The 21,396-nt window shown below is 39.7% G+C and overlaps 1 protein-coding gene across 2 annotated transcripts in view; it reads left to right on the forward strand.

Moving 5' to 3' along the window:
- Positions 1-21,396, forward strand: part of CCNY (cyclin Y) — a 135,830-nt gene that overhangs the window by 108,465 nt on the left and 5,969 nt on the right. For both annotated transcript variants that reach the window (XM_068404670.1, XM_068404671.1), the window contains 2 exons: positions 12,208-12,374; positions 19,137-19,299. In XM_068404670.1, the coding sequence (XP_068260771.1) occupies positions 12,208-12,374; positions 19,137-19,299 (330 nt within the window). The remainder of the gene's footprint in view (positions 1-12,207; positions 12,375-19,136; positions 19,300-21,396) is intronic.

The following is a 21,396-nucleotide window of genomic DNA, read 5'->3' on the forward strand; positions in this document are numbered from 1 at the left end:
AATTAAATACTAATTCACATTATTTATTTGTAAAATAACACCATAAGAATAAAACTAGTTTTAAGAATTGTGTTGCTGATTTAAAGTCTTTCAAATAGTGTTTTTTGTCCCAGTGAACAACTGTAACTAACTGTACTCTGTGACCTGACTTTGTGAGAAAAATAATGCACTCCCTTGAGCCAGAGTGTTCCCACCCTTGCTAAAACTGAGAAATGCCTGTCTCATCTTCATAGTCTTCTCAAGCGCGGAGGTGGCAAGCTGTACTTATGTTAATCTACTAATTGGATAGCAAAAAAAAATGTGAACAGGAGCGTTATCCATACCAACAGGAAAACAATAGTGTTTGCATGTCATGAGAATTAAATATTTATGCTTTGTTCTTTTGTTCTGTAAAAACAATCCTATTAACTAGACCTGAAGAGGAGAATGGTCCAAGTTTTCTGTTTTGTCTTGGCACGACTTTCAGAGTTTTTTGCAAATAGGCCAAATCTAAGGCTCCTAATGTACTTCCATGGCTGTAGTAGTTTCAGTGAGGATACATTTTGCATATGCAAATAGGCAAATATGCTAGGTCTGCATGCTATAGACTGATCAGATACCGTGGTATGTAAATACATACAATATGTGAGCTGAATTATTTATATGAAGTTCAGAGAAATGTGCTTTTGAAATATGTTACAAAGTTCATACTGTGAGGGGATTTGATATTGGGGAAATTTGAAGTACGTAAGTATAAATTCTCTTTATGAAAAACAGGGATTTAATTAATCCAGCCAGATGTTCCTGAGTTCTTATTGTACTCTTCAGTCACATTTTCAGCAACTAAGTAGAGAGAGCATATTGTTGAACTGTGTTGTGAAAATTATAGTGTTTAAGGAGAATTTTGTTTTCTGTGTATTTGGAGGAAAGGAGAAAGCTGGGATATTTTTAAGTGCTGATGAAGTACCTTTTTTTTTTCATATTTCAGTTGAAGTATCAAAAATCTGGTACTTGTTTAAAAGGAAATAAAAGCACAAAAGTGATCAGATTTCAGAGAGACACTTGGTCTGCAGCAGAGGTCCTTTTCAGCTGGCCCAGTATAACTGCCCATCCTTATGCAGCTAATGGAAGATGCAGGTTCCTCTGAAGACCTCCAAGTACAATGCAATGTACTGTTTGTTGCTTGGTTTGGCGCTGTCACTCTCCATCTAGTGACCGTAAGGGATTGTGAGTGCGGTTGGGTGAGCAAGGCAAAGCATTGAAGCTGAGCTCCGCCTCATGTCAGAAACCCATGAGAAGAGTTGTGTGTATCCAATATTGTTGGTGTCCACCTTTGTCTTGGGCTTCAGGCATTCCCTGGGAGGTGGCTGAAGCCCACCACTTTGCCACATCTGAAGAAGGTCTCCCAGGTGCAGAGAGAAGGTCTTTCCACCTGTGCTGTGCATCCTGAGCCCCTTGGCAGCTGGCCATGGGTCAGGGTATGCTCTGGAGAAGGCCAGGAGGAACAGGGGCTTCATACCTGTGCTCCAGGCACTGGTGAGAGCAGAAGACTCAGGTTCTGGTCCCTGGCTTTAGGGCTATTCTCATCTTTTGACTGCAGTCTAACATACAACACATGAATGATTGTTGGCTAATACTTATACATCTTTAGGCCTGCTGGGATATACACTTCATAAAAAGAGAATGTTCAAGCTGGAGGTTGGGAAGGAATTTTTTTTAAATCCCCAAGAGCAGAGGACATTCAGTCAAAGAATGGGTGTCTGTTTCCTGATGCATCTCTAAGGGCTTCTGTGTGGGCAAGGAATGAGTACTGATCCCAGTTTTAGACTGGGAAGTTGATGTTGCCTAATAGTTTGAGTGCATTTTTATATTTTAGATCTTTGTCTTTAAATGAGTAAATTAGGGGGCAAACCTGGAGATATGTGACTTTTCTCTCAGTTCCATTAGTGCTTCCTATAAATATCTACAATGGTACTTTGCGGTTTTTCACATTCAGAGTTTTCTGACTGCGGTTGTTATTCTTTTTCAACATTTGGTGTCAAAAATAAAAATCGGATTAATTTGCAAGGACCATGATGATGTGATGTCCTTTTCCACCAAATGGATGGCACCAGACCTTTGTGGAACATTTTAAATGCCCAGCTGGGCAATTGCAAAGCACAGTTATTTCTGGAGAGTCGTGGTAGGGAACTGTCTGATTGCTTAGAACAGAGCATATGGCAATTTAGTGATTGTATTAGAGCCGTAATTTGGCTATATGGGACCCACTACCAATTATAATTTTTTCTGCACAAATGTCTTTTCATTTTCAAGGCATTGTGACACACTGAAGTTTTCTCATTAAAGAGAGAGGACTGTGTATTTCTTTGTGATGTGTTGGGATGGAAACAATTTTCGTTAGTTATTCTGTGTTCCCGCAACTTACGCTGTGGGTTACCTAGTGAGTTCATATGGAGTTTAAATGGGAGAGGGAGGGAATGAGGTTTTTGCAAATACGTGTTCATTTGTAGATCCTCAATTATGGTAAATAAAATGCCAAAAACATAGTCTCCTTTCTGTCAATGCAAATCAAGTGAGAAATAATTAAAGCCGCTAGAGTTTTATTGGTAAAACAGAGATAGAATTTGACATAAAGCAATATAAAAACAGCATGGGAAAGGATAATGCTTTGCTCTTTCTGCTGTCTCAAAATACAGAATTGTTCTAGTAATGTCAGTGGCATTCCTCGGTGATTGCCCGTTTCTTTAGTGTGCTGGGACTCCCACTCAGCCTCCTTGGAGGCAGTGCACAACTTCTGACCTCTCCGTGTTGCACCACAGGAAACTCCAGTACTGCAGACAGATATAGTCACAGAACAATTTAGGTGGAAAGGGACCTCTGGAGGTTACGTCTGGTCTGGCCTGCTCAGAGCACAACCAGCTGGATGAGGCTGATCAGGACCTGCCCAGTTGAGTTCTGAATTTCTTCGAGGATGGAAATTTCACAACCTCTGTAGAAAACCTGCTCCATTTTTTTCAGGGAATGCTAAAAAAAAAATTATGGCATTTTGGGTGCTTAGACTGCAACTCCAGTGTGATAAGAGGTATCAGTGGGGTATTGGGAGGTTAATGTCAAACAGCTTCAAAATGAAGTAACAAAGATAAAAAAACTTCTATAAGAACCCCATCATAGGATTTTAATAAAATTTGAGTGTTCCTTTGGATTATGAAATATTGAAATGAAATGATTTGACACATATTTGGTATATATCCTCTTGAAGGAAAAAAAAACAAAGGTGATAAACCTCCTCCAGTATTTTAACTTTTCTTTCTACTTGAGAGTATTATGTAATATACTAAGTATGTTATAATGTCCTCTGAGATGGAAAAAATGAGATGCTGCATTCCACTAATTAAAACTGAACTGCTATCTTTAGTTTTCACTTTCCTCAAATGGATTTATATTCTGTTGATTGGGATGTTGTGTAACCAACTCTCTGCTATCCACAATCATCAGGAGCAGGACATCCCAGATGACTGGGACCACATTGGATGCTGTGGTTACTATCAGACACCCAGGAAGTCCAGGGTGGATTCACCCAACTGCACATAATCACCCCAGGGATTAGTTCTGGCTCAGAAGTGGCCTTGCTGGAGCTCGGATGCTGCTGCCGATGTGGTTAGCTTTGTGCCATGTTACAGTTCTGTGTCTGGATTAAAAAAAAGCCCTCCAGGAATGGTGGTGGTAATGGATGGCTAAATGCTTCTCCACCATACTATTGCAAGTCCAAGTCCTGTGAGTTAAGATCAGAGGCATCCAAACAGGCTCAGCATGGAGCCATTTTGGGTCTGGCAGATATATGAGCTCAAGATATGTGCTGAAACAAATCAGTTCTGTACCTCTGCTGGACCTGAAATGGTTTTGGAAGCCGTTTAACTACATTCCTGTGGTGCTGCATCTAAGCTAATGAACCTCTCCAAAGTTCGTTGAACTTGAAGCCAATTTGGGATTATCTATACCCACAGAGTGGTAATTTTATTTAATTAATAGTATTAAATTCTTTTTAATTCAGATAAATGAATTCTTAACAAAGGCAAATCACCCAACTGGTTTCACTTACGATTAAATAATAGTTTGCTGATATTCCAAGTGTAAAGGTCAGTCATTGGAAAATTTTGGTGTGAGTCTGTGAGAAGAGAGGGAAGACAATCCAATATTGCTCTTCTGATATCGTAACTCTGTGCAGTGTATCTTCTAACATGCACTCAGGTTATTAAAATGTCTCTAATGAGGTGCAAGCGTTGTCCATCAAAGCTTTTTAGACTGACAGTCGTATAAAACCGTGTGGTTCATTCCCAAACACAGGAGACTAATAATGGAGGCATCAGACTCCGAGGTATTGAGTTTGTAAGTAAAAATGTATTAATGGACCAATGTGCATTGATACTTTCCAGATTGGAACTGCATTTTCATTTCAGCTAGGAACTGAATTTTGAAGATTGTAGTGTTTTTGATATTAACACTGAGTTATACTTGTTTGCAAGCTGGGAAAATTTCAGAATGATGTGTTGTTTGACTGAAGCCACTGAGAGCTTCTGCTAATGTCACATCAGTAACTTTAATCTTTTATTTAAATAGTCTTGTTATCATTCTGTAAAAATCCATAAACATAGAGTCATAGAACTAAGTGGGTCGTGGTAGGTGTGATGAAGATGGCTCTTGGAAGCTATTAGTGTTTGAGGAGAACTAAGTGTTGAATTAAGGCAGAATAAATCTGTTGTCTTTTTGGAATTCAGCTTCTGAATGTTTCGTAGAGAAGTGCTCAGAAGTTTTACCACAAAAGCTTACTTTCAGAAGAGCCACTGCAAAGGATGAATTAAATTGAAGAAAAGTAACATTGGTATAACAACTTCAATTTGTTTTAAACTTTAGTTCTTTTCTTAAGCATGGATACAGCTCTTAAAATTGGGTGGAAGCAAATCATGGCATTTATTTTAACTTATGTCTTCCAGATTCTAAAAGCTCATTTTATCTTTTATTAGTTCAGGTTCTATAAAGGAACACCTACTGAAATAAGCCAGAGGAGATGAGGTTTTTCAGACATCTGTTTTTTTTAAAAAAAAGTTGTTTCTCACATTGTTTCTTCTGCATTTTTTGGTCTCTTGAGATATAAGTAAATTTCCAGTATTCTGAGATGCAAGTTACAGTATTCTTTTCTACAGTGAGCTTTTAAAATTCAGCTTTATTATATGACTTTACAGCAGCTAGTCCTAAAGAAAATGAAGAAAGTGTTTTGCTTTTGAAAATTAAGCCAGCGAAATTGATTATAACACACGAATATACTGAAGTGCATAGTACACACAGTATCTCAACTCTGTTTGCTACAAAAGCCATATTTAAGAAAATGACTGCTGTGTTTGGAGGGTAGGAAGGCCCTACAGAGGGATTTGGACAGGTTAGATAGATGGGCCAAGACCAACAGCATGAGGTTCAACAAGAACAAGTGCCGGGTCTTACACTTGGGCCACAACAACCCCATGCAGCTCTACAGGCTGGGGCAAGAGTGGTTAGAAAGCGGCCCGGTGGAAAGAGACCTGGGGGTGCTGATCGACAGCCGGCTAAACATGAGCCAGCAGTGTGCCCAGGTGGCCAAGAAGGCCAATGGCATCCTGGTCTCTATTAGGAATAGTGTAGCCAGCCGGTAGCCAGCCGGTCTAGGGAAGTGATCATCCCTCTCTACTCGGCACTGGTGAGGCCGCACCTTGAATACTGTGTCCAGTTCTGGGCCCCACACTTCAAGAAAGATGTTGAGGTGTTGGAGCGAGTCCAGAGGAGGGCGACCAAGCTGGTGAAGGGTCTGGAGGGTCTGACCGATGAGGAATGGCTGAGGGAGCTGGGGTTGTTTAGCCTGGAGAAGAGGAGGCTCCGAGGTGACCTTATTGCAGTCTACAACTACCTGAAGGGAGGTTGTAGTGAAGTGGGAGTTGGCCTCTTCTCCTGGGCAACTAGCGATAGGACAAGAGGACACAGCCTCAAGCTTCGCCAGGGGAGGTTGAGGTTGGACATTAGGAAGAATTTCTTTTCAGAAAGGGTTATTAGACATTGGAATGGGCTGCCCAGGGAGGTGCTGGAGTCACCATCTCTGGATGTGTTTAAGAAAAGACTGGACATGGCACTTAGTGCCGTGGTCTATTTGACATGGTGGTGTCAGGGCAATGGTTGGACTCGATGATCCCTGAGGTCTCTTCCAACCTGGTTGATTCTGTGATTCTGTGTGATTCTGTTTAAAACACTATTCAATGTATAGACATAATTGCATACAAGTGACATTTCCTTATGTCACATTTACCATTACAGGGTCAATGTTTTCAGTAATTTTTTCTCTTTTTTTTTTTTTTTTTTTAAAAAAAGAGGTTTTTTAATGCCTGTCTGCATGTGGGAAGACTCGCTTGCTTTTGCCAGCAAAAGCAGGTGGTATTCTCCCACCAGCCACAAGTTTGTTTGGGATGAGTAGCGTAGTGACACCCACCAGCCTTCCTCTTCAAACGGGCTGAGAGCCACCTGGCCCTTCTCCAAAAGTCTGCACTGATTCAGCACATCCTTGCAGCAGCCAGAAGCATCCCCCTTCAGCAGCAGAGGCTGCTGAGCATGTGGCAGACTCTACCTCTCCTTTTTACTCTGATGTCCCATCGAAGTCAAAATCTTGGTGCTTGGGCTGTTACTGTGGCCTGGCCCTAGTATGTTGAAATGCTCTGAGGTTAAAAGCAGTGGTTGACAGCTCCCTTTGTCAGGAATAATGAACTTTCTCACATTTGCATAGGAGACAGAGCTCACTTTACTATGCATATACTGCTGTTACCAGGATACTCCATATCAGTAGGGCGAGAGCTCAAGTGTGTACCAGCCTTTCCTCTGCCTAAATTTCACTATCTGCAGAGTCACTTGCTTCTCTTCAAACTAGAGCTAGAGTGAGCTAGGAAGAAGACTGTGTATGTAACTGAGTGGGCTTGATTGGAAGTTGAAGAACTACACTAATGTGACAGCATTGGCGTATCTTTGGGAGACAAGTCCTAGATTACAGTGAATTCCAACATCAGCTGAGGACCTCAGTAAACTTTTACAAATGTTTGCTGCAAGAAGAAGTCTTGTTCTTTTTCTCTTACTTGAACACACACACTTAAAACCCAAGACTGAGTCAGGGAGGCCACATCAAGTGAACAAAACAAAATGCTCTCTTTTAAGGCATCTTCAGGAAAGGAGCCAGAAGCTGCACTAAGCGCCTTTCTGCTGGCGAGGAATTTATCATCTTCAGTTTTATCAGAAACTGTTACAGAGTTTCACTCCAGCAAATTGTATATCTGGAGTTAAGCCCAAGTTATCACCAAGAACTCGAGCAATTATTCATATTGTTCATCATGCTATTGGAAGATGCTCAAATATGCTAATGAAGGTGGTACAAGAATAGTGTCTTGTCAAGCTCCTGTTTAATTTTTAAAGCTGATTTCTCTAGTTCATGCTGGTGGGAATGTAGTAGCAAGTTTATACTCCCTTTTTACTTAGGTGTAAGTTCATCTGCTCAAGGTGTAAGTTCATCTGCTATGAATTATTCTTCTTTGTGTCTTTCCTTGCAATGTTATTGTTATCTGTTCTTATCAGTTTGCTTTTTCTTTCCTGAATGCCTTTGAATTTGAGCCTACAACAGAACCCTTACTTTGTTTCCTTTTTTTTTTTCCCTTTTTTATCTCTTTTTCTAAACTAGATCTGCACGTACGAAAGGATACTATTTTCTGATTTTTGCATGTTCTGTGTATCTATAGATGTGGAGTATTCATTTAAAATCTACTAAAACTGCATTTGAGAAATTGCAATTTAAGAGGTGTGCACTAACACTAAAGGATCAAATTCAGCACTGCTGTAAAGCAAATGAAGTTCATTTCCTAATTTAAGAGTGGCATGATATTATGGCTTCCATACGCTTTCTGTTTACGAAGCTTCCTGCATTAGCATGGTGTATTGCTTTAAAGAAGTCTTCTGCTTCCCGGGGACAATTCAAGGGAATGCTGTTTGTTCATAATTCAAGGAGCAGCTTTACTTGCTAAGTTGAACAAATTTGTTTGAGTAATATAGTGTGAAAGGGGTTTGTTTACACAGGCTGCCTGGAAAGTGAAAGGCAGCCTTTTAAGTAGAACCATCAGGTAGTGCAGGCTCTGGTGAGACCCACGTGCCACCTTTTTACTGAGCTTTGTGTTTCTGTGGTTTTATAAGTGTTACTGGATCATTTAGAGGAATGGTGAGTCTTTTGAGTCTCCACCACTGTTACCACCTCACCCACTTACACACTTTTCTTTCAGTTTCTGTCATGAACCCTTGCCTTAGAGTGACTACTTGCTTATTTTTAGGGACTTAATTTTTGTTTCTCAAAGCATTTAAACTGTGCTGTTTGTTTTGAATTCGTATACCACTTGGAAAGCCTTCATAGGCAAAACTCCCAGTACCAAATTTTGTACTTCAGAGTCCTTTCAAAGTGATGCTCTAACTAAAAAGTCAAAAATGCTGTTTTTAATAATGGGCTTGACACATAATTTGGAATTTATAATTTTGTACTTAAATAGCATTTTGCCTTCCTTATGAAGGAAAATAAATTTTTGAGCAGTTAATGCTCTTTTGTTCTACAGTATTATAAGATAACGTTATGATTTTCCTTAGTGTTAGAATGACATGCAGGGGCAAATCATAGCTAAAGAAGAAATGGTGTATTCAGGAGTCTGGTATCTGGCCTCTTGAAAAATTCAACTTTAGTTTAATGATATCTTGCTACCTGTACATTTCTATTTTTTAAGAAAAAAAAAACCTGAAAAATCAATAGTTTTATCTGTGAGGTCTCATGCTGTAAATATTCTGACTTTGTAGCTGAGTATAACTTTGTTTTCACAAAGATTTTTAAATGTTTATTATGCCTGTCTTTTTCTGCCTGATGACATAGATTGAGTTCAGCAAAGTGTCTAAAACAAGATCAAGGTTGATTCCTCATTAATACAAGAAAAATAGAGCACCCTTTGGGGAGTGAGAAAGCCGAAGGTCTTTTACTGAGACCTTTTTTTTTTAATTATTTGACCAGTCTGTAATATCCAACATACTCAAACTATTCAGATTTTTTGAGTATTCTATAATTTCAAAAATTCATTGAAACTATTTTGGCATTAGTAGTATCAAGGAGATGATGTTTTCCCAGATACGATTTCTATGCATCTACCATTTTGTATGTAAGCTCCTTTTATAAGTTAGTTATGTTACTTGTTTAAAGTTAGTCCAGTATTTATTTGAAGGTACAGATATCTCCAAAGCTTGGGATAAATATTTTCTAAATGTTTTAGTGGGTTTCAGTAATTATCTATAAATCTGTCATAGTCCCTCTTAAAAAAATGTTTTAAATTGGTAAGTAAAAAACTTCAACATTATTTTAAAATGTATATATCTTAAAGGAGTATTTTCAGTTTTCTTGGCGGCCATGTATTTCTTCTGTTAGAGCAGAAGTAAATTTCCTTCAGCATCTGTAGAAGAATCTCTTCAGTTATTTAAAATTTAAAACACAATGCTGGTCCTTCAGAATCCCAAGCAGTGTTCTGTTTTTATAAAATATGCAGCCTTTCAGGTAGGTGTGATATTTTGTATGTATATTGTACTTTCATCAGAGTATCTCATAAAATCTCCTGCTAGTTTCTTTCAGTCAATGTAGACCTAAATAACCACCTAATTGTTTTTTATCACAGTGCAGTGAAGAGGATGTTATAAGATATATTACAAGATACAAAGAATAGATTATTCTTCAGTAAACACAAACCTGCATTTTTATAGAGTAGCGTATCAGGACTCATTGTTGGTTTTAGTAAATATGTCTGCATTGTCGTGCCGAAGCACTTCCAGTCTCAAGTTCTGCTCCTTCATGCACAGCAAGTGGTTCCACGGGTAAGAAATGAAACTGCAGAGCAGGTTCACTTCCTTGATGCTAGGGAAGGCAGTAACAAAAGTTTCCTTCCAAATCAGAGCAGAATTTACTAACTTAATAAATGACTGCATCTCATTTTACTTAAATCATTGCCAGAAGTGAAACCTGTTTGTAACAGCCTCACAGTGGACTGAGAAGTCTGTTGCTTGGGAGAGGTGGTCTGTTGAGGAGAGAAAGTTGTATACTTTTTACCCATGAATTCATTGTAATATGACTGTATTAGCGACCGTTACAGATGCTGTAACTCGAGTTTTATTTTCCTTCAGTAAGAGTAAAGAACTTAAACTTTGTGGTGACCACTTTGATCAAAAGTTGTCTAATATTGTGTGGTTTGTATTTTTTCCCATGATTTTCTTGCTTAGTATGCTGTTTATACTGCAGAGTGTGAGAGACAGGTCATTTTGTGGGCTGAGTATCTGTGTACATGTATTCAGATATTTAATGTTTTTTTCATAAACCAGATTTTTTTTCTGTAAAGCTTTAAATTATACAACAGCTGTCTACTGTTTTCAGTGATTTTGTTGCCAAGCTCTAATTACTTGTACATATCATAATTGTGAAAATTACTCAACAAAACTATATGAAGGATGTAATTGGTCTTGATGTTATTGTGGAGTCATAAAAATAAATGAGCTTCAAAATATATTAATTAGTATTTTATTATTAATTGAATAATATTTTCTGCTAATACTAGACCTTTCAAGAAGCACAAATCACTGAAGGAACTCTGTGTGCTTGTATGAGTGCAAATCCTTATAGAAAAATACAAGTGAGCTGTTCTGGGTTTCAAGTTTCCGCCCTATGTTCCCCCTTTTCCCTTCTCATCAAATCCTTACCAGCATGTATCCTACATTGCATTTTTGATATATTAGCTATTCTTCAGGTATTATTTGGTTTTCGGTTTTGGTTTTTTTTTTTATGTACTAGCTATTCTTTGGGTATTTTTTTACATATATTAGCTATTCTTTGGGTATTATTTGATTAGGTGCTAATAAGCATTAAGTTAGTCAAACTGCAAGAGATGTATTATGTCTGCTCAGATGGTGTATAAACTGTTGAATGTTGTGGATTGCAGACGTAGTCAGTTTTGTTCACCTCACATGTAAATATGCATAACTGTTGTAATTTCCCTTTCCCTAACAGGGGGTAGCGTAGGGGGCCACACAGATCACCCACAACTAGTATTTCTTAGAATGCGTTTTGTTTATCAGTCTGTTATTATTAATGTTATTGAGCTGCTGTTGTCGATAGCAGGTAACTATTCACACAGCATGCTGACTTACTCGCTGCTGTGGATCCCTCATGGATTCGCCCGTAGTTCCCTGGCTGGAGCATCAGCTGGGGGCACCAGCCTAGCTCTATGTTTGGAAACAGAGGGTCATACTGCACCCCTGCCAGCAGCTTTTTGGTAGGTGTTCAGAAAGTCCCTCCAGGGTCCCTTGTTTCATCAGATGTGCATATATAATCCTGTAGTCTTTGTAAATAGTAGCCACAACTCTCTTGAATGAGGTCTGGGTTGTACGAGCTCTGGCTGATGCTAGCCTGTGTTGGTGGTCTTAAGCAGATTGGGCCAAACCATGGTGTCTTGAGTTTATCAGTTCTTGTAGGTCCAACAGGATTAGTGTTACTCATCTCCAGAGCTTATTGGTCCAGAGGAAACTGTTATGAGTTACCTTCTTAGCACATACTTTTGCTCTCCATTCAGCTTGCTGTTTCTGTGGTAACTGTTCCTTCATCCATCCTATAGGTGCCTATAGAGCCTCTTCACACAGGCTCACCAGAGGGGCCCTGCATGACATGATATCATATCTGATAACTGATTGCCTGTAAATTGCAACTATAGTTATTTTTATGATAGCTAGTAACTATTATTGGTAGCATACCCTTGCTTTCCTCATTAGTAATTAGCATTTTATTTATTTTTATTAATACTTTTTAAGCTATCATTTGAATTCATTCCAACATATGGCTATATTAGGAACAGTTACAGATAGAAAAATAACAGGTTTGGTTCTGGTAATATGATCAGAAGGCAAAGGCCAACTAAAATATGAATTTATCACATCCAGTCTTGAGCTTGGCATAGATGTATGTATTGAAACCTACAGCTTTTATAAAAGAATCTTCTTGAGAGCAGGTTACTGTTTTAAAGTTGCTGGAATGGTTTTATGAGAATAGTTTCCTTTTTCATTTCTACTTAATAGCCAGATAGATTAAGTCTTTATTTTAATGTCTTTCCACAGGTATATCTTGAAAGACTTTTAACTTATGCAGAGATAGATATTTGTCCAGCAAACTGGAAGCGAATTGTATTGGGTGCAATTCTACTGGCATCCAAAGTTTGGGACGACCAGGCAGTGTGGAACGTGGATTACTGCCAGATCCTGAAAGATATCTCGGTCGAAGACATGTGAGTGCAGTATGTTTATCTTTGTCAATGAATGCCAAGATCTCTGTGTATGAGGGGGACGGGAAGTTCTCTCATAAATTATATAAAGTTTGTATATTAGCGTTGTATCTAAACATGGTGGATGCTGATAGATGGCATGAGGTCTACTTGACAGTTGCTTACATAGAAGACATGAATTATTTTTGTTTTCTGGTTGAAGTGTATTTTACCACTGGATGTTCTGCATGGTGATGAAAACAGACCTGCAGAATATTTAAATGTGTGACTTGGCCAGAAAACCCACATCCAGTGAGCTTGCATGTATTCACTTCAACATTTACTGTCGTGCTAGTTCTCCATACAGACAGTAGACGAACATGTGAGGCAGGAAAAAACATTGTCGTGATCCTAATGACCCTTAGATGACCACTCACTTATTTACTGCCATTATTCAAAATTACGGCTTTTGAGTTTTGGGTTCTTTTTTCCCCCTGTATCCTGCTGAGTTTGTTTCCAAGATGTTAAAAATCTAGTATTTTAACTTGCAAAGACAAATTTCCATTTTTCCTTTTGTTTTTTGTGTGATGGCATCCATAAGAAGTGCATATTGTAACAGCACAGAGAGTTGTGGTAGCTGGCTGGGTACTCCTGAGTCATATTAAAAGTATACTTCAAAAGTAATAAAATGAACTGTAGTAGGAATAAACACAATTAAGATCTTAGTATTTACAAATACTAAAATTAATGCTCATTTCACTAAATAGTTGAGTGCTTTTTTGTTTGGTTGGTTAGCAGGTGTTACATGTATTGGCTGAAGTGCCTGGGGTTTGTATCTTAGAATCATAGAACGGTTCGCAAAACAAAAACCAGGATGTCTAGACAAAGGAAGAGCAAGTCTTCTGAGACTTCACAGTCTTTTCCTTAGTGTGAGAGAAAGTGTAGCCAAACAATTTTTTTCCAAGTTGTACAAATCTGTAAAGAGTCAAATACTTGTGTAAAAAGAGAAACAGAACAAAGTTTTTTTTCCTGTTCCCCCCCATGTAATCAACAATATGAAAAATACAAATATACTTTCCCCATTTAAAAAATCATATTGTGTTACTCACCATAATTATTTAGAAAAAAATAAAATTCCTTGTAGAGGTTATTAACTGTATATTCCTTTTGAAATTAGCATTGTCTTTGTTAAGAGCAGAAATATCATAGAATGGTTTGGGTTGGAAGGGACCGTAAAGATCATCTAGTTCCAACCCCCCTGCCACAGGCAGGGACACCTTTCCACTAGACCAGGTTGCTCAAGGCCCCATCCAATCTGGCCTTGAACACTTCCAGGGAAGGGTCATCCACAGCTTCTCTGGGCAACCTGTTCCAGTGTCTCACCACCCTCACAGTAAAGAATTTCTTCCTAATATCTAATCTAAATCTACCCTCTTTCAGTTTAAAACATTTACCCCTCGTCCTGTCACCACTTGCCCTTGTAAATAGTCCCTCTCCAGCTTTCCTGTAGCCCCTTCAGGTACTGGAAGGCTGCTAGAAGCTCTCCCCGGAGCCTTCTCTTCTCCAGGCTGAACAGCCCCAACTCTCTCAGCCTCTCTTCATAGGAGAGGTGCTCCAGCCCTCTGATCATCTTCGTGGCCCTCCTCTGAACTCGCTCCAAGACCTCCATGTTGCTATTATGTTGGGGTCCCAGAGCTGGATGCAGCACTGCAGGTGTGGGGTCTCACGAGAGCAGAGTAGAGGGGCAGAATCACCTCCCTCGACCCGCTGGCCATGCTGCTTTTGATGCAGCACAGGATATGGTTGGCCTTCTGGGCTGCAAGCGCATATTGCCGGGTCATGTTGAGCTTCTCATCAGCTATCACCCCCAAGTCCTTCTCCTCAGGGCTGCTCTCAATCCATTCTCCACCCAACCTGTATTTGTGCTTGGGATTGCCCTGACCCACAGGCAGGACCTTCCACTTGGCCTTGTTGAACTTCATGTGGTTTGCACAGGCCCAGCTCTCAAGCTTGTCAAGGTCCCTCTGGATGGCACCCCTTCCCTCCAGCATGTTTACCACACCGCACAGCTTGGTGCCATCAGCAAACTTGCTGAGGGTGCACTCAATCCCACTGTCCATGTTGCCGACAAAGATATTAAACAGGACAGGTCCCAATACTGACCCCTGAGGAATGCCACTCGTCACTGGTGTCCACTTGGACATTGAGCCGTTGACCGTAACTCTTTGAGTGCGACCATCCAGCCAATTCCTTATCCACTGAGTGGTCCATCTGTCAAGTCCATGTCTCTACAATTTAGAGACAAGGATGTTGTGCGGGACAGTGTCAAATGCTTTGCACAAGACCAGGTAGATCATCTATACATTCAGAGCTGAGTCATATACCACGCATACTTTCCAAGGTGCCCTTACCTGAGCTGGCACACATGCGAGAGCGGTACTGGAAGGGCTGCAATTGGAATTGTTGCTGGGATGCTGCCGGGGGGACTGGATGCCTCGACAGGCCACTGAGGCTTGTGCATTCAGAGAGTGACCTTTTCTGTCTACTAGTGCACCCTTTTTTTTAAGAGCTAATAACAATAAAATTATTAAAAAGATGGTTTAGTACAGTATCTCTGTGTTTCAGAGCTCTTTTAAGCAGAGCTAAGTATCTGTAATGAGAAGTATATAGACTTGTCTCTGCTTTAACTCAAGTCAAGATCGCAGCCACTGAAGAGAGTTTGTTGTGGAGAAGCACTCTGGGAGGAGGGAAGAGGGAAGTAGATGAGAAGAAACATTTATACAGACAGAACGTTTTTTTAGAATCTCAGTTTGCAATCTCAAAGCAGTGCAAGGCCAAGCATTTTTGCTAAAGCAGACATAATTTAGTTTAATAGTTCGCTGTTTGTCAGATTTATAGCTGGTCAAAAAATGATCTGTAAGGGAAAGTTAGTAGTCAGCTGATTTCTTTGAGTTAAACATGCTCAGACACTGCTAGATAAGACTTATAAATTGTGAGTAGCTGTCATTGCTCAAGTATTAGAAGAGCTATCTCTAGATCTTGTATTAACAAGCAATTTGTAATAAGGTGGGTTTTTTTCCCCGAGTCAAAGACGCACAGCTTGCATGGCTGTGGTCTGCTGTAAGTACTTTCATTAGTTTTGGGGAAAACTCTCATTTCCAAATGGAGGTGGGAAATACCACATAATGCCATGTCAGTATCTGTTTTAAAATATGGAAGCTACTTTAAGGATGGTTGATGATACTTCTTTTCTGACATAACCCAGACAGAATGAGATTTCCAAAATAAAAGGCGGGATAGGGAAGACAAGAATCAGACCCTTCACATTTCTGTGTGCAGTATTATTCCATGCAGAACAATTGGATGATGCTTCCTTGACTGTTCTGAGTGTTTCCTGAATGATTTTGCTACTTTTCCCTTGATCCTTTTCTCATGCTTTCGGGTGTTCTGTGGCAGTAAGGGCCTCCCTCCATTCATTGCTCCTCCAAGACAAATTGGGAGCTTTTATGGTATTTCTAAAGCTGGGACATGAGCTTCGGTAGAGTGCTGAACAGGTTGAAGGAGACTGACAGGTTCAACTGTGCCGTGTGACAGTATTAATCAGGAATGGTTACAAATATGAGTTTTGAAATTGCTGATTCTCAGGGCTGTTTTGAAGGCAGGTGATGAGGCACACTGTGATGGTGTGAAAGGAAACAAAAAAAGAGGTTATTGTTTTTGACAAACACGTGATGGTTCTGCTGTTAGAAGTTGCACTTGAGCTATGTAACACCATTGCTCACATGGCAGACCTGTGCTCCCGTGTTAGCATTGGCACTACGCATTTCCGAAGCCAAACTGTGAGTCGTCCTGGCCCTCAAAGTTTTTAGCTTCTTAACCTTTTCTTAAAGATTTTAGGGTTCTCACAAAATGCAAAACTGGAAGCCTTTGGGGAGCCTGTACTCTCTATATGATACTTGGTGCTCTCTATATAGCTCGTGGGCTTTGCATTTGGGCCTCCTTGTGAACCCTCTAGCAAAGATTTTGGTGCTTGTTGACCTGATGTTTATATTCCTGCTGCCAGTTTTTCCAATTTTTTTTTTCCTCCTATCCCTAATGTGGGGGATTTTTTTTTTCTTTCTTATTTTTCAATTGTCCCAAGCAAAGTTGGGACAGCACAGTATTGTGATTTTGAAGTGTCTAGATCTACACAGGATGGTGGCTTTCATTGTTTATATTAATAAGGCAGACAAATTCTAGGTCAAAATCCTTAACTGCTGTGAATCATTCAGCATAAGTGTATCTTGGAAAACATCATGCAGACCTTTTTGAGTTTTATAAGTCACCAGCAGTATGTTGAACTGTGCCTAAAAGCTAACAGAGAACTTGGGAGGACTGAGCTGCAGTACGTGTCTGTAGTCATGTATGTAGCATTACCTTGAGTTTCTTTGTGAATTCGGGGAGTGGCCACAGGAAAGCACATGCTAAAGCAGTCTAATGTGGATGTATCGGGGAAGAATGGTACGGTGGTTAGTTATATTACATGAGTTCAAATCTGAAATATCTGTATTTTTTTGTTCTTTCTCAGTTGTACTTAGCCTGCTGATCTAACCTTCAAATCTGGGAACTAGGGGTTGTAAGAATCTGAGGCTATGTGTTGTTCTTAAAGATTTGGTTGACGAGAATCTCAACATGAGCCGGCAATATGCGCTTGCAGCCCAGAAGGCCAACCGTGTCCTGGGCTGCATCAAAAGCAGCGTGGCCAGCAGGTCGAGGGAGGTGATTCTGCCCCTCTACTCTGCTGTCGTGAGACCCCACACCTGCAGTGCTGCATCCAGCTCTGGGACCCCAACATAATAGCAACATGGAGGTCTTGGAGTGAGTTCAGAGGAGGGCCATGAAGATGATCAGAGGGCTGGAGCACCTCTCCTATGAAGAGAGGCTGAGAGAGTTGGGGCTGTTCAGCCTGGAGAAGAGAAGGCTCCGGGGAGAGCTTCTAGCAGCCTTCCAGTACCTGAAGGGGCTACAGGAAAGCTGGAGAGGGACTATTTACAAGGGCAAGTGGTGACAGGACGAGGGGTAAATGTTTTAAACTGAAAGAGGGTAGATTTAGGTTAGATTTTAGGAAGAAATTCTTTACTGTGAGGATGTTGAGACAGTGGAACAGGTTGCCCAGAGAAGTTGTGGCTGCCCCCTCCCTGGCAGTGTTCAAGGCCAGATTGGATGAGGCTTTGAGCAACCTGGTCTAGAGGAAAGGTGTCCCTGCCTGTGGCAGGGGGATTGGAACTAGATGATCTTTACGGTCCCTTCCAACCCAAACCATTCTATGATTCTATGATTTGGGGATGCTCTTCAAAAGAGGTACAGCCAACATCTTTCTCCATTAAAATAGGCTTTATATTATCCATTAACATAGACCTTTGGGCTTAGCTTGCAGAAACTAAACTCTTGGCAGTATAAAAGGACATTTAAAGATACCTTCTGTATTTATTGATAGATGTCTTAAAATGTAATTTTAAAAATTTTTTAAAATTTGGATTTTTTAAAAGCTAGAATCTTCAACAGTGTAAATTCATGTCAAAGAGTCTATCCAGCCTTTAGGTAGTCTTTTAATGTTAATTAGTATTTATTGTTATGTAAACATAGAACTTTGGCAGAGAGACTGTGAAAGTAAGGAAAGACAATGATTATGATGTAAGAGTAAAGAATGAGAAGAAGAAAAATCATTCAGTGTTGAAAAACTACCGTATCAGTACTTCTCTTTTTATCCTCAGATCTTTCCTCTTCTATTGCCAACTGCCTGCACATTCCTTGCACACTTACACTGCAGTCAAAATGTGACTTAAATGTGATATCATAGTCAATACCTGCTGGTAACACAGCTGTGCAGTCCATATACTCTTCAGCAAACATGTACAGCTTTTACCACCCATTTGTTTTTTATTTCTCATATCTTGAAATCACTGTTTTGAATATATCATATGTCCCTGCATAAGTATTATGTAGGATATCTAGTTACCGTGCAATTTATGAAAATTTCCAGTCCTTAATTTTGTTGATTTACGTATTTCTTAATATACTTTTTAATATATTGGTGTAGGTAATAATGTATTGCTATTCCAAAGTTTTCATGGGGTGGGAGCTCAAATAGGACCTCTGTTCCTATCAGGTATTTTGGCAAACACATTTGTTTTAGGTACTGAAAAACAAATGATCACCACTGTGAATTTTGATTGCGTGTCCTAGGGAAAAATTTCTTCGTTCTGTTCATAAAGAAAGATAAGACAGTATGCTGCAAAATTCCAGTTTCCCGTGACTATTTTTAAATGATTGATTGTGAAAGACTGAAGAGAGTAAATAACTTCTCCAGTAATTTAGGTGTTAGAGTAATTTGCGGCATTTATGAGAGATGCCTGACAAATGTAGGGCCTGTCTGTGCTTTTGTGTCTGCATGGCTGTGGGTGCAGACCCACCTAGTGGAGGTACTGCAGAAACTACAAGAAAATTTTTTTCCTGCTAGCTTTTCTTTCCCAGATTGTATTAGCTAGGCTGATAAAGGTGCCCTTCTGCAAGTAAAGGTTTGTGTCTGTGTTTGATTGGCATCACAGTAGCAGCTGCAAGGTGCAGCATATTTCGTGTTCCCCATTGGCATACGTATGCTGATAGAACTTGGTAGAGTTAGGCTAGGATAATTGCATCTGGCAAGAATAAGAAATGAACTTGGTTTATACCATTTGCAATTTAAAGTAAATTACATTCAGAATGCACAGTCTGAAATATGATTTCACGTCTATCTTCTTTCTACAGGAATGAGCTGGAACGCCAGTTTCTTGAGCTGTTGCAGTTCAATATTAATGTTCCCTCCAGTGTTTATGCCAAGTATTATTTTGATTTGCGTTTCCTGGCAGAAGCAAATAACCTGAGTTTTCCTTTGGAGCCCCTCAGCAGGGACAGGGCATATAAACTCGAGGTAAGACACTTGCTCAGAGTTGAATATATGTGGGGATCTGGAATTTTTGCATTTTTTCTCCCTTCGCCCATCTCTCCTCAAATATTCCCATCAGGCGTTAGAATACCATGTGCCCCGATTTCCATAGCTGTTTTGTTTGTGCTTTAGGTATTCCTGGATATGGGGACAGCTTTTTAGCTCGATTTGCTTCGTAGTTTGTCTTGCTTTCCATTTCTTTTTCAGTTCCAGTTGTCTGAATTGGCCTTGTGAAAGTACCCACAAGTTTTACAATGACTCTGTTCACAGTCTGGTTTTGTGTGTTCATTTGATTTCTTAAAACTGATTATCCACCTTAAAGGACAGAATGTTAACAAGTATTGCTGAAAATAACTATTCCATGTGCTTGTTAACTGCTACTGCTCCACTTCACATGCATTCAAGTCTGTTATCTCCCATGGTGTTTTTCTCAGTAATGGGAACACAGAAATGAGCGGACGTCTTTAGTGAATAAATCAGGAATGCTTATGAGACCTGAATATATATACCATGTGCAGAAAGCAGTATGTTGGATGGTCTGGACCTGTGAAGTGCAGGGCACTATGAATTCCCACAGACACAGGAGGGATTTAAAATCATCAGCCAATTGTGGGCACTTTACAAGACAGGAATTTTTTTTCCTGAGCTTTCTGATACAAAGTTTTTCAAATAAGGGCATTATTGCAGGAGCGTGTACACATTTTGTTACTGATTTTGAAATTTGTCATTAGATGCTAACTGCTCTTAACATCACACATCTTTAATTATATAACAGCTTTGCACTGGTGGTTGTTTGCCTGTGGGCTAGAGTGAGTTTTGCATGTTCTGAAACTCCTGGTGCTGCTGTAAGACGGGCAGGCAGTACTGTACACATTTTTGTGGGGGGAAATGGTGCGTGGGAAGATTAATTGACTTGTTTGTGACTGTAGTGGGAACAGAAAGTGGTGGAGAATGAATCAAAGCAGATTTCACTGAAGTTGTATTTCTCATTCTTTCTAATTATTCTTTCTAAATTTCGCAGATAGCTCTAATAAGAATGTAACAACTCTGTGTGTGGAGTGTGATGTAAATTTGCATGAGATTTTGTTTCTATTGAAGAGAATTAAAAAAAAAAGAAAATTCATTAGGGTTGTAATCTTAACTTAGTAAAGTACCTCTTTTCATTTATTGGATGGTGGGTCTTGATAGTAAGTGCTATTACATATATTAAAATTGAGTGAATTGCTCTTTGAAGATAATTTGGTACACAGTGTTTCCCAATGCTATCAGTCTGTATCTCACACAGTGTATAACAGCGGGTTACAAATGAAGGTAACAGCAATAGCTCCTAAAACTTTAGAAAATAAAATAGTCAGTGACTGTAAATACCTAGAGAATACTGGTGGTTCTTCTGTACTAACTATATTTTTTTAAATAAATCCATATTATTAAAAATTTTCCCATGTTGGGGATGCTTTGTGCTGCTAGCAGAAGTTGGCTGTGAATTAACCCTGCTAGCCAAAGAGGATGTCTTCAGGGAAGAGGAAGAGTATCTGCTGTGAAACCAACTTGGTCTACCAGCTCCTGGCCTCTGTTCTGTGGCCATAAGGAAGGGAGCGTGATGGGAACTGCTGTGTTCCCTGGCAATACTTGGTTGTCGTTAGCGTACCCTTGAAACCAGTTGACAGCATAATCTATAGCCTGGTTCCTTGAGCACAGTGAAGCCTTGAGCTTGCCAAGAGTTAGCAAAATGCATTTGCAGCACTTTTCTAGGTCTCTCATGTGCTGTTCAGCCTCGAGTTCTCTGTTTTTAAAACAGTTGCCTGGATTGTCGAGTGGAGTAGTTGTAGTACCACACAGGCTGTTATATTTTTTATACTGAGAGAAAAGCTGCAGTCTGTGATGAAAGACAACAGACTCCTAGTGAACGTACATATGCAGTGGAAGGATTTGCCTTGTCTGGTAAACTGAAAGGACCTTGCTCAGTCCTGAGATTTAAAACAACTTATTTACTGACATTTGAGATCATTAAAGGTCTTACATAGAGAAATGGTTATATTATAACATATTTTTGCTACTTTTGCCTTTTCAAGCTCTTTTATA

This window comes from Nyctibius grandis, chromosome 7 (genome assembly GCF_013368605.1).
Source record: "Nyctibius grandis isolate bNycGra1 chromosome 7, bNycGra1.pri, whole genome shotgun sequence".
Taxonomy (NCBI): Eukaryota; Metazoa; Chordata; class Aves; order Nyctibiiformes; family Nyctibiidae; genus Nyctibius; species Nyctibius grandis.